The sequence below is a fragment of the Cornus florida genome, unplaced genomic scaffold (genome assembly GCF_030987335.1).
Source record: "Cornus florida cultivar Cherokee Brave unplaced genomic scaffold, ASM3098733v1 CherokeeBrave_3.0.0_Hap2_Chr07, whole genome shotgun sequence".
Taxonomy (NCBI): Eukaryota; Viridiplantae; Streptophyta; class Magnoliopsida; order Cornales; family Cornaceae; genus Cornus; species Cornus florida.
This window is the reverse complement of record NW_026775577.1, coordinates 33,497,773-33,511,935: the sequence shown is the minus strand read 5'-3', so window position 1 is coordinate 33,511,935 and position 14,163 is coordinate 33,497,773. Positions and strand designations below refer to the sequence as shown.

Genomic DNA, 14,163 nt, shown 5'->3' with positions numbered 1-14,163 from the left:
TTATTATACCCGACACCATAGTCAACAACCCGTTACAAGAAAATAAAAATCCTACACGGCCACGCTATTGGAACAATCCCTAAGAGGGACAACAGACACTACGCCAAATGGTCAACCACACAAACTACACTCTACGGCAATCACCAAAACAATGGTCTCTCATTGATATCAAACTATTCACTCAAGTCATACCTACAACTGAACTATCGACTAAACAAAAAGGTATACAACTCTTATACCCCTAACACTATCATTTCTCAACCAATCGCTACGATTATCATCCAACACAATGGAATGGCCACATTGGTTTCATTTGAGTTGTGTGCCCGCAGCTCGCCCAGTGTGGTATCCTTCTGGTGCCACCTGTACACGCTCACGCACACCCGCCCACAGGGCCACAAAACAAAGAAATCAAATAGAACAAGCCACCAAGCCCAAGAGGCCACTCCTCATCCTGGCTCAACACAATCTGTGACCAACACTCTATGGTCACTAAACAACACCACACTAAACTTCTGCCTTCCTCACTGGAAATCAAAACAAAAGGTGCAACCTACTCATCCCGTCGCCAACTCAAGGTCAACCTCAACTCATACTCTCAAAACGGCAATCTAAGAGACAAACTCTCAACCTTAGACATTAGTGAACTTCTAAATAAAAATTCAAATACAAATTTTGCTCAACCCGTACAACATTTGAACCTCACAAGTCATATATTACATACCACCTCACGTCATATGACATCAAATCAACTTTGCTTACATGAAATGATCCCATGACTCACACACCATACCCTATTAATCCATTATCTCAAGAGTCCACTCTCTACACCGAGGAAACACAACACAAACTCTCACCCGTGCAAGAAAATAAGAACATTTGTCCCGGAAGACGCCTAAGATCAAATCCTTCCACCATGACTAGTTTCTAAGGAAAAGACTTCTAATGAAACAACGCGTTCAGATCAAATCGGACTTAAAAGATCATGCTATTCACATCCCTTATGCTCACAACGTTGACACATTTCCCAGTCATAAGGGTTAACTCGCAAAACTAAAACAACATAAAAACACATTTGCTAAACAATTACATACTGAAAACATAACACCTACTCATGGATCATTTAAGTTAGTGCTACACACATATAACATATAAGCATGTGATCACGTAAGTAAATAAACAAGTAAGTAAGTAAGTAAGTAAGCATGTTTCATAAACATTTAAACACTTTAACACGTAACACATAACAATGCAATTCAACTTCCCCATGCAAACCTAAGTAGGTCTCTACCCGTCGTCCTAATAGTATTCGAACCATGGCTCTGATACCAATTTTGTAACGACCCGAACCCGTGATTCTGGACGGTTAACCGGATCCTTAACCGAACCCGAGGTCCACTAAGTCATACTCGCCACTTCCTATGTCCAAAAACTGTCTTAAAGCTCATTCCGAGGTTTAAAACAACATAAATCACAGTCCCACAATGACGGTCAAACAATACAGGCCAAATGGGGATGAGCAGCCGGCTATTGGGCCTTTATTGGCCGGCTGACAAAGCAGGATCAGCCGGCTAACCTACAGGGTCGGTTGGCTAAAACGATAGGGTGAAATGTTGGCTCTCGGGACTTTCACTGTAGCCTACGTTGGTCGGCTGAAGGAGGGGGTTCAATCGGCTGAACATAGGGTTTCGGTATGCTGATGGTGAGAGTCAGCCGGCCGAAACATGGCTCATAGACCCTGAAACTCACTGGAATGGCCTTTGACTGTGTGTTATGCATACTAAACTCACAATGAACCTGTTATGGACTGAAATCCCGAATTCATGGCAAAGTATACAACACTCTACAGATAAAAATACTACTAATTTCTCAAAGACAGAACATCAACCTCCTATTCAACTTAAGCATTTTCTTAGTCTCAATTTACATCCAAAAATAATCAAATATCTTAGTTATGTTACATGGCCATGATTACAAAAATAAATACTCTTTTCCATAATTTAAGACTTTATAAAGATTAGCTAAAACACAAAAGGTATCAAAATAGATCTTTAGTCCTCCTCATGCTTAAGATGGATCGGCATCTACTATTTCCTTTCCTGACCTTGAAAAATGTTTAATAAAATGGGGTGAGCAAATTGCTCAGTAGGTGGTGCCTAAGACTTACCTCTTGCAGCCCTGTGAATCCAAACAATGAATTGGACAATAGGAATTGGGGTTATGCAAAGCTGGAAAGAAATATAATACCAATTTCAAGTTCAAAACAAGTAAATGATATGCCGTGAATGCAGTGCTATGCATGTCACTCCCCATTTTCAGAAACATCCATCATTTCACAAATTGTCAATATAACCCGCCCTTTGGTGACTTCGCAGCGACACGAGGGAATGATTGGCTATTGTCCCTGACCTTTGGTACCTCCGCAGCGTCATTTGGGGCCCAGATAGCTCAACCACGTTAGAGCAATCTCCCTAATTCCCTCTAAGCTATATTAACACGCCGGCCCTTTGGTGACTCCGCAGTGACCGGGTTTTCTTAAAACCATTTTCTCAAATTTCTCCCCAAAATCCCCTTTTCAATTTCATTTCAAAATGCGTTCCCTTTTATTTCATGCCCAATGCTTGTGTGCATGTCACATGTCTTTTTAATACTATGGAAATGGAGAGAATTATTATCACACAATTAACATGCTTCCACATAAAATTTCTAACAAATTATTAAGCATCTTAGGCATAGAAAATTAACACACATTAAGCATGCTTTCCAAGTAAATCATCAAATACACATAATTACATGCTTCATATACTCAATTAAATCATCTAAGGAACAATCAATTTAATTTAATCACGCTTGACAACAATTAAGGTAGAAAAACTCACAAAGGAACAAGAATTTGAGTATTAGAGACCCCTACCTCAATTTAAGCCAAAAGTCCTAATTTTCACCTCAAACCCTGGGATTAGAGATTCCCCAAATGGTGGCCAAATGAAGATTGGCTCAGATCAACTTGTAGATCTTGTCGTGGGTTTCAATTTGTTGTAAACGGCACTCAAAAACACCAAGTATTGAAAGAGAAATCTAAGCTTGAAGTTTAGAAGCAAAAAGAAAAAGAAAAAGAAAAAGAAACTTTGAGAGGGTGAAAGAGAAGGTTACGGGAGTGAGAGAGAGTTTTGAGAAAATGAGACCAAAATGTAGTTTCTAACTTACTTAAATGTACAAGGTGGGTCCTACCATTTTCTTTTTTATTTTTTCTTTTTCTTTTGTCTTTAACTTTACACCACAAATAAACATAGATGCACATTTAATTCACAACCATTTAAAACACATTAGATAAAATAAACATAATGCAAATAGACCCAACAAAAATACCCATATGCAACAATTCCGGTAGCGGGTCCCACACGGGACCTTCCGGCCTGAAAAACGGAAAAATGGAAAAATGACAAATCTTGCATTTTAAAGAGTCTTGAACTCAATGAAATGTCCCAACCAACTCCCAAACACAACCGGCACACCCCATGGTGTTCGGCACGCAAAACGACAAAAAATGAAAATGCCCTTGCAACGACAAAAATTCCTGAAAAATGAAAGATGGCGAAAATCGGAAACATTACATTGTGCCTGATTGACGTGATGAGTTGTGAATGCAGAAGGCACTCGAGTATTGTTTTATTTAGGTTATTTCACCTAATACCTTTTACGGTTGTTATGGGACAGAAGTAGGTAACTCAATTGCTAGTCATTCAATACGCCAGATCTTTCGTTCTAGAATGCACCACGCCTAATCAGAGAGGCCAAAGCCATCCAATACGTCCGGTCCGTCCTTCTAATATGTGATTGCACACTTTCTTTAGATGTGTGCTGAGTCCAGTTGTATTAAACTCACTTTTATCTACCCAAAAGGAAGAAGAAGAAAGAAATAGAGAAATAAATTTATTAGATGTCTTAATATTGTATTTTTAAATTTATTAATCCAAACAAACAACACATCCCCAAGTTTTTCCCCATGAGAATTGAACTATCAATCTCTCACTTTTGTCCCTATAAGAGTAGTTTTTTTCCCCTATATTTGGTGTTTTTGTTAATTTTTGAATTAACAAAACTTTTCAAGTTAACCTCAAACTCATGACTGAGCCGTCAAATGAGTTATGAAATGTCAAAATTAATGTATTTTTAGAAATATCTAAAAAAAAAATATTGGTGTTCCACGTGAATACGACTCCTTTACAAAGGTACTGTTATACTTCCCATTCACTCTCTCTCTCTCTCTCTATATATATATATTTCCGGCACACTGAGATTCGAACAATCAATGTATATCCCAATTTAATTTATCTTTTTCAAAATTGGCGAATACTCAATCAAGATATAAAAAATGACATATATACACATACATTGGTCTATAGCTAGATTTAAAATTTAAAATCCTTAAATATTTCCTACAACAACTTGAAAAAAATATTAATCTAAAATGCCAAAAAAAAAAATCAAATTTGTTTCAATATGTTTCCTTTCTTTTATCAGACTTTTGCTATATGAACAATTTGGCCCAGGCCCAATAGACACGTGATGGAGTAACTTGTAAGACCCATACTGACCTTCTTAATCTACAAAATGGTCCTGTCATAATGTAGTAAAGGAATAGAAATCAGGTGGGCCTAGCAATGGGTCAGCCTTAGCTTTGGCCGAAGTTGGGTGATCTTATAAGGGACTGAGCCCTTTGTTTTGAGTTCCCATCCATTTAATTACAGGCTCGAATCCAATAAAAGCCCAGTTTGGGATGCCACGAGGCCCACAACACAACCCGACCCGACCCATCTAGCAAAGGTATCATAATAACTGTTCCTACCATCTTAGTTTTTCCAAGGTGAGATCAATAAAATTTACCTTAGGTTGAAACAACTAATTATATCAAAATAATATTATTAGTAAAATAATTCATAATATAGCTATATTTTCAAACGTATGCTATTTATATGTACACACGAATGACTTCGTAATTCAAAGATTGGGTTGCTCCCCGTTGTCCTTAGGCGACTTTGGAGACATTCTTGTCCTAAAAAAAAATAACACGGTTATGTTTTGCACATTTTTATATAATAGGTTTTTAAAAATTTTTTTTTTACCCCATGGGCTATTAATTGTTCGGCTGAGAATTTTGTTCGAAACATTTTTCAAAAGAAGCCACAATTTCTCAAATAACAGAGAAAAAGCGAAAATCATAGAATTGAAATCTTTGAGATAAATTTCTCTGTCGTTTGAGTGTGTTTTCTTGAACTTTTATATAAAAAAAAATTAAAAAAAAATTATTTGAGGTAAATACCAAAATGTGGGGGTAGACCGACATTTGGTTTAAACAACTCAAAAATATCTGTTCGGGTTGAATAGCTTTAAGAACCAAGTTACATAATGTGTGTGTGTGTGTGTATATATATATATATTTGAATCATATTATTGAATGCATTCATTCTGTTTTTATTTGATTTAACTATACTTTCATATTCTGGACTTTACTCCATAACATGGTGAGTCCATTAGAGTCGTTTGGACAATATATATAGCTTTAACCACTTGAATAAAAATTGTGGTGATCTGGAAACCATTGTCCTTTTGTTCTTGTATTGTTCTCAGTCCACGAACCATGCTTTGCATTCGTGTTCAATATATATTACTTAATATCAATTGACAAGATGGGTTTTGAAATGAATATGATAATTGATCCACTAATTTCTATTGCTTTTAAAAGTAAATAAAACAAATGAATCAAATAGAACAAATTTGGTTCTATGACTTGTAGGGTCAAGCATGGTACCATAGTTCTTAGTATTAGTTAAAGGTTGCGGTATAATGGGTCACATATCGGACTTAAAAAGGGTCTAGGTCCGATACATTGTGTATGGATGATACGACTAATTATGTGGTCAATTGCATAAAACCGTAGTAGGCTCCTCTTAAATTTTTTTTTTTTGGTTCAAAAAACTCATTCTAACTAACCAAGAGGGTTATTTTTACTAAAATATCCTCATCAAGTCAAATGAGTTCTATGCAATTTGCCATAATTGCATAAATCTCCCTTTGACTTGGCAGGGGTATTTATACCAATAAGTTAAAAAGTAACTCCTAGTCTCCCTTGGTTGGTTAGAGAAATTTTTTTGCATTAGAAAATGTTGACCAACTTTTAACAAATAAGGATTATTTTGTTTTTGGAGATGGACAATTACATTATCTTAGTGGTGGATCATAACCAGATGTTTTTACCCCCTCTAGCAAGGAAAAGTTCTATAATGTGTTAGAACATCGTACTAGGTTTTTCAGTCGTTAAATCATTCATTTGGTAAGTTCTATCACCACATTTAAAGACTGAAATATTTGAGTACGAGAAGTTTTATAATATTTTAGAGGCACCGTAACAATGAAATATATGGTACAAGAAGTTCGACAAGTAAATTGGCATGGCATATAATAAGTGCCACCTGCCAAGAGCATTTATTCCTTTGCTCCAGAAACAAAACATTTATTCTTTTATATTGTAAGAAAAAAATAACAAAACATTCTTTAGCAGCCTAACGCAAGTCCCTATCTTGCTGTTTTCTCTCAAATTTCAATTATAAAAAGAAAAAAATAATCCCCAGATTCCAAGAAGGGAACTGATAGAAGTGAATAAATTAAAAATATGGTGAACCCAGACTGAATGGTACTTAAAAACCTTGTTTTTCTTGTCTTGTCTTTGAACAAATCCCTATATACAATTAAAATTTTTTAATCCAAGATTGTCTACTAGCACTTTTTTATATTTTAAAGTAAAAAGTCTGATAATGTCGAGAATTCGAGTCCTTATAAAACAAAATAGTTACAATGGAGGTGTGAATTTATCACCAAGATAAAAAAAAAATAAAAACTAATTACTTTTCGTGACTTTCATTTAACAACTACTTAAATATAAATACGTTACACGTATCTTCAATATAAATAAATTAAAACATATATACATATGTGCTTATAGCATGTTAATCATGTAATATGAATTCATTTATCTAAACCGTCCACACAAAGAAAAAATGCATCATTCTCTAATGTGATTGGGCGGGTTGCTAATTTTACCCTAATACCCCATAAAATCATGATTGGGTGGGTTGCTAATTTTAGCCTAATACCTAATAAAATCATAGTAACATTCAAGTCAAAGGTCACACAAAAATGAGATGAACTGTTTTCAGAGCACAAAATTCGAGCTGTCTCTATACCTTTGGCTTCCATATGTTTTGGGTAACTACCCCTTTTTTTAATAACATAATTCTAATTATATATAAATCATGTGTTTATCATATATATATATATATATAATATGAAATAATTTCCTTCTCAATATGGGTATCATAAGCACGTGGTAACATTCCTTACTTTCATGGTTAGAGCCCTTGTTTTATATGGTGTTTTAATGAAGGAAAACCAAGGACCATGGATGCTAGAGAATTCCCTTATGAGAAATTCCAAAAAATTAAAAGGTAAAAAAATAAATAAAAAATATAATTGAATATGCCCTATGGTTTTAAACCAGCTAGGTAGTGTGTCCTGTAGTTCTTGTATCTCTAGTCTAGGAATCCTCCTCAAATTTCTCACGAAGTGTGAAATATTAAAACCCCACTGCTTTAACCTACTTCATACTCCTTATATGCTTTCCTTTGGATTCTTCTCATTTTCTTACCTTTGTTGCTTGCTGTTTTCAAAAACTGGTAACTAGCTAGCTCACTCTATTTTTAATGTAATGATATAGACAAAAGTACAAAAAAGGGTCGATAAAAAGTGATTCAGCTTTTTGTGTGCCCTTTTCATGCTTTATTATGATTATTATTATTTTTTATTTTTTATTTTATTTTTGGCAGCTTTTCATGCTTGAAAAGTGAGCGTTTTGAATGTACCATGGTGAAAAATCTTCCCTTTGTTGAAGGTCCTAGAGCCATATAAATCCATGTTTACCATGTAATATGAATGTATTTGAAAACATTTCCAAGGCATAGGATAGTAAAAGATTTAGTTTGTTAAGTTTATAAATTGTTGTGAAAGATGCAAAATGGGGACTGTTTTAACATTTTTTTTCATCAACATATCTATTTAAAAAGTAATGATATATAGGTCTATTTGCTTGGCTAATACTTCGACCTATTACATTTAAAAGTTATAACTTATAAGTAATTTAGTCAAATTATTGTGCATGACTATTCATTTTGAAAATCACATTCATTCCTTAAATTGAGCATTACATTGAGACATTTAGACAAAAATTGAACATATTTTACCCTCCTTGAAATTGAACTTAATTATTTCAACTTAAGTATTTCATATTCTTTTTGAAATTACAAATCAAGGGTCATTTTTCAATCCCGCATGTCTTTTTTTTCAACATCTCTTTGAGCTACCATATTGATATTGGACATTATTACCTTAATGGACCTAAAATTGCATTACACTGTAGGAGTTGTTTATGTCTAACCCATGTGGCAGTTTGAAAAAGTCAAGAGATAAGGGACTAAGAGGCTCACAGGACAAGTTGAAAAGTCAATGCCATCGAGTCACTGAACATGGCATGTACCAAGTCACCTAAACCTTAAAGCTTCGCCATTTAAACCATGGCACCTTCCCAGGCCATTTAAACCTCGAAAGGCTTTGCCATCAAATCATCAACCCTGGCACCTCACCAGACCACTTAAACCTCAAAAGGCTTCGCCATCGAGTTATACCCAACTAGCATCTCACTAGGTCGTACACCTAAAACTCGAAAGGCTTTGCCACCGAGTCAGCAAATTTTGGCATCGCGCTAGGTCATATAAAACATGAAATGACCCCGGTTCCTTAGAACCAGGCATCTCACCGGTAACCTAAACCTCGTAAGGCTTCGCCATTGAGTCAGCAAACTTTGGCATCGCGTTAGGTCATATAAAACATGAAATGACCCCGAGTCCTTAGAACCTGGCATCTCACCGGATTGCTTAAACCGCGAACGACCCACCCTTGGGTCATCTAGCCTTAGAAGCTCGCCAAGATAAACTAGGCCGCCTCAAAGGGCCAAGTAGATTTTAACTTAAGCAGCTCAAGATGGAGGCAGAGCTTTCTCAAAAGCTTAAAGTTCTCTCCCTTGGAATACTTAGAAGGATCTTGGATTGGTGGATGAGAAATCAGAAGATGCTCTGCAAAGAAGCCTAGTTGGTGAGAACGTGGATGTACGCTGTGACAGAGAGTCTTAGCATCACATTTAATACTCTGACGAGGTCATGATTAATTTGGCTACCATCGGTTATAAAATGACATAATGTATTTAATGCAAGGGATAAGAATGCCCAACATATCCCACGGCTCGATGAGAGAAGGTGACCTCTTAGAGCCCTAGTGCATGCCATCATACCTATCCAGGTAAGTGTAACACATGACACATATTGCTGGGTAATATCCAAGACATCCAAGGGCTATAAATTCCACCCTCAGGACAAGCATATATTAAAGGTAGGAGAAGAGAAGATCTCTGTCACAACAGTAGTACACATCCTTACCTTCACAAATATTCTCGTTGATTAGTCAGTTTCTCCTCCTTCCTCCAGTTCATTCTCTGAATCTCTAACAATTGTATTAACAGATATCACCACTTTTATATATTTTACTATGTACCGAAAACGACCCCCTACATACACCATAAGTGTTCTAAGTCTTTTTTATTTATTTTTCTCATCTTGCAAATCATATGTTGTCATCTAGTCACTTATCCCATCTCACCATGAGCACAAGAGCTAGCTATTTGAAATGACATTGAACATCTTTAATTTCATTTTTTCCACCTTTATTAGTTTTGAGGAGGAGGTAGGAAGGCCTAAACTAGTTGTGTAGTTGGGGTACTAAGTTTCATTAATTTCTCTCCTAATATGGAAACTGAGGAACTGTTTTGTCCTGTCCAATTTGAGAATATTTAGACTTTGTTTTAGTGAAGATTCAAAATCAATTTATAGAACACCCAACCTTCCATCTCTTGAAAACATTACAAGACTCATCAACCCTTTGAAATATCCTAGAACACCCCAAAAGGGTTTTATACAAATCTAGTCCACACAAATTTGAAACCTAGCTTGAAGAGTGTATTCACAAATAAAGTTATGCACATTCAATGTTTGCATAAAACACATAGATGGACCTAAATCCAAAATATGTGATGACTTCAAAACCTTGAAAAAAATTTGGTAAAATGTTTTTCTTTTTCCTTCTCAAAAAGAAAAAAAGTGGGTGTCATTTTCTTCTGTGGTGGCATACTTGAATGGTCTATTTTAGGTGAGGAGAGAAGTAGTCCTACATGGGAACAGAGGAGGTTGTATCACGTGTGGGGGTGCATGAAGGTCCAAAAAAGGAATGTAAAATATATACATATGGTCCGAACCTGTTGCACACTGTGTGATCTTCACAAGATATTGTCCATCTAAATTCCTCTCATATAAGTTTCATGCCAGGTTCATATTCCTCCTAGCTAGTGGATTATAAAATATGGTCCTTGATAAGATTATGTATGTATATATATATATACATATGTATTTGGTAATATCTATGTGTCTCTGAGAATTTAAGTTTTGGCTCCAAATTGTATTTGCCTAGAGGCCATTGTGTGTGTCTGAGGTATAAAGTTGGAAGGGATATATCAGAATAATTAGTTCAATGATACCCATACAATTCCTTTCTTATTTGGACAGGAATTTTTTATCATATCTCTTTGTTCATAATTCATTCCCAAGTCTTCTCTAAATCTCAAAATTAAAGTAGCAATGAGCAGCAATAGTCTAAACGGTGTGCGTTATTATCTTCAGAAGAGGGGTTGAGTGTTCGAGTTCAAAAAATTATTAATTTGGTGGTTTAGAACTATAAGGTTCTTACCAATCAACAAAAGTCATGTAACCAAACATGTCAATTTTATTCAACTTTTTGATTAGATGGTTTTTTCCTGATTGTTCATGAGCCTATCAGAGATAATATTGTTGATGTGCATAAATTTACTTAAATTTTCGGGAAAAAAAAATCTTAAATTAAACTGGAAAAAACTTTATTTTAGTATCTAATCATGAAAGAAGATATTCCAGAAAACTTCAATCCTCATTGGCTTTGAAAGTGCCCCCCTCCTTTGTCTTAACAACGTATGTGAACATTTTGGCTGCCATGAGCCCTTTTGGGGGGACCCTCGCACAAACCACACACGTGACACATCCAAAAACTCTCTCTCTCTCTCTCTCTCACACACACACACACACACACATCACACACAAACAAGTAGAGGAATCCCAAACAAAGTATCAAACCTTTGTGAGTCATCAAAATGTATGTCCAAAATTTGATGCCACCTTATACACATATACACACACACACACACACACACAATAAGGAAGTTTTAAATAATAATACACTTAGCATGCACAGAATAGACTACATGAAATGATTATATGTATGATGGTACATATCATGGCCCGTGAATGAGCCAAACCTAACTGCCTCTAATCTCTACCATAACATGACAAAATCCCAACTCCCACATATAGACAACTGTCTGGCCGTCCACCTCGCATGCACCAAAAATCCAACACAAGGCCACCCCCTCCCCCCTCCCTCTCTTTCTCTCTCTACCCCTTTCTCTCTCTAACCTGAGAAGCAAAGCAGCCAGGCTTTCCATGAAAAAAATTCCTCAGCAGTTGCTTCTATAGCCTCATTGCAGCCTTCAAATCATACCAATTCTGTAAAGCCTGAAAGTTGCTAAGAGGGGTCTGTTGAACTTTGCCCAATTTTGACTTCACCTAAGTTTAATTTCTTGGGAAGAGAGTAATATTTTTTCACTTCCATGATAAGTCGTTTTTTCTTTTCCATTGAAGAACAGTATATAAATCCCCAAACACAAAAAAGCTGAGAAGTCTATTTTCCTTCCATTCATTTGCAGGGAAATTTTCCCCACCAACTGTGTATTGGAATTCCCAATGGCCAGGTACCCACTCCTAGTCTGGTCTTTTTCTCCCTTTCTGTCTCTCTGATCTTTTGAAATCCCATTTTTCACATTCCTCTCTTATGCTGTTCCCTAATATCTAAAATTCCATTTTCTCTCTCTATCTCCCTCCCTCTCTTTCTCTCTCTAACTTCATGATGCAATTCACTGAGAACCCACCACCACCCTTGCACCAAATTGCTCCATTCTCAAGCCTAACAATGAATCAAACTAGGCCATGGCCTGGTTTTCCCACATCCAAGTCCCTAGGAAGCAGCCTTGGTGATGCCAATTGCATGGAGCAGTTGCTGGTTCACTGCGCGAACGCGATCGAGAGCAATGATGCCACTCTAGCCCAGCAAATCTTGTGGGTGCTCAACAACATCGCGCCACCGGATGGTGACTCAAACCAACGTCTCACCTGTGGGTTTCTCCGAGCTCTCATTGCTCGCGCGGCGAGGAATGGGACTTGCAAGGTGCTTATGACCGCCATGGCCAATGCTCACTCCAATCTCTCCATAAGTACCCACAAGTTCTCCATCATCGAGCTAGCTAGCTTCGTTGACCTAACTCCGTGGCACCGGTTTGGATTCACTGCAGCAAATGCATTGATACTAGAAGCTGTTGAGAAGTACTCCATCATTCACATAGTTGATTTGAGCTCCACACATTGCATGCAAATCCCTACCCTACTTGATGCCATAGCTAGTCGCTTCGAGGTGCTTCCACTAGTCAAGCTCACCGTGGCAGGTGCCACGGAAGATGTCCCGCCAATGCTCGATCTTTCCTACGAAGAATTGGGTACGAAGTTAGTTAACTTTGCCAGATCTCGGAACATAATGATGGAATTTAGGGTAATTCCGTCGAGTTCCTCAAACGGGTTCTCTTCTCTAATCCAACAGCTGAGGACGCAGCGTTTAGTCAATGCAAACAACGGCGATGAAGCTCTAGTCATCAATTGTCACATGATGCTTCACTACATTCCAGAAGAAACCCTATCATTGGTTTCCAACACAAATCCAAATCCATTCTCTTTCGAAACATTCTCTACCTCCTCCCTTAGAACAATGTTTCTCAAGGCGCTCCGAGGTCTAGAGCCAACCATTGTTGTTCTAGTAGACGAAGATGCGGATTTCACATCAAACAACTTGGTTTGTAGATTAAGATCTGCTTTCAATTATCTATGGATACCCTATGATACTGTGGACACGTTTCTTCCGCGGGGGAGTAAGCAAAGGCAGTGGTATGAAGCTGATATTTGTTGGAAGATTGAGAATGTGATGGCATATGAGGGTGCACAGAGGGTTGAGAGGCTCGAGCCCAAGAACCGGTGGGCACAACGGATGAGAGATGTGGGCTTTCGAGGGATTACATTTGGTGAAGACGCGGTTTCGGAAGTGAAGAGCATGCTTGATGAGCATGCAGCTGGATGGGGATTGAAGAGGGAAGAGGAAGATCTCGTGCTTACATGGAAAGGACATAATGTGGTGTTTGCTACAGCTTGGGTGCCTAGCTAATTGATGATCATGTCTAGTTCTTGTTACTGGTTATATTAAACTCTAGTTATGCATCTTTGTAATTTTTATTAGCTCATTCTTCTTCTTCTATTAGTACTTTTTAAAGTAGAGTGTAAGATTAGTATTGAAGGTTTCTTGTTGCTAGTTAATTAGCATTAGTTTAGTTTATTTTCACATAAGCATGAACAACTTTTTTTGAGCAATAAAGATCAAAACAAGGAATCTCTGTGTGTTGTGCGCGCGCGCGCAAATACTTATATAAAAAATTACAAATAATTTAATCACTGATCCCTTTTTCTGTTTTGTCCTTCCATTGGACAGATGTGTTAGGTTAGATTAAGTATGGAATTACAATAGATGGAATGTGTTGATTACAGAATTAGTTAACTTGTAAGTAAGAAATATTTATCCCAAAAAGTGAAGAAAAATTACAAAACCATGTGTTTATGTTGTGTCTGGTAAGATGAAGGAATTTCGTTTACTTTTATTTTTTAAAAAGTGAACAATTAAACAATGTGAAACACAAATAATTAATAAAAAAAATGTACAAGATCGAAGAAAACTATGTCAATATGTTTATGAGGAGTGCTAATCGCAGTCGCACAAGCAATTGTCCATTCACAGTCGCAGTTAGGATTGATTAGTTTTGAA

The 14,163-nt window shown here is 36.8% G+C and overlaps 1 protein-coding gene across 1 annotated transcript; it reads left to right on the top strand.

The window, feature by feature from the left end:
• The first annotated feature begins 11,623 nt into the window (after positions 1-11,623).
• Positions 11,624-13,691, top strand: LOC132266979 (scarecrow-like protein 32). Its single transcript, XM_059768012.1, has one exon. It carries the CDS (start codon positions 12,151-12,153, stop codon positions 13,510-13,512), a length of 1,362 nt encoding a protein of 453 aa, XP_059623995.1. The 5' UTR covers positions 11,624-12,150; the 3' UTR covers positions 13,513-13,691.
• Positions 13,692-14,163: the final 472 nt, after the last annotated feature.

Bases quoted from the DNA above. Each gene is read 5' to 3' on its own strand.
- LOC132266979 (XM_059768012.1), top strand. From the start codon at position 12,151: ATGATGCAATTCACTGAGAACCCACCACCACCCTTGCACCAAATTGCT.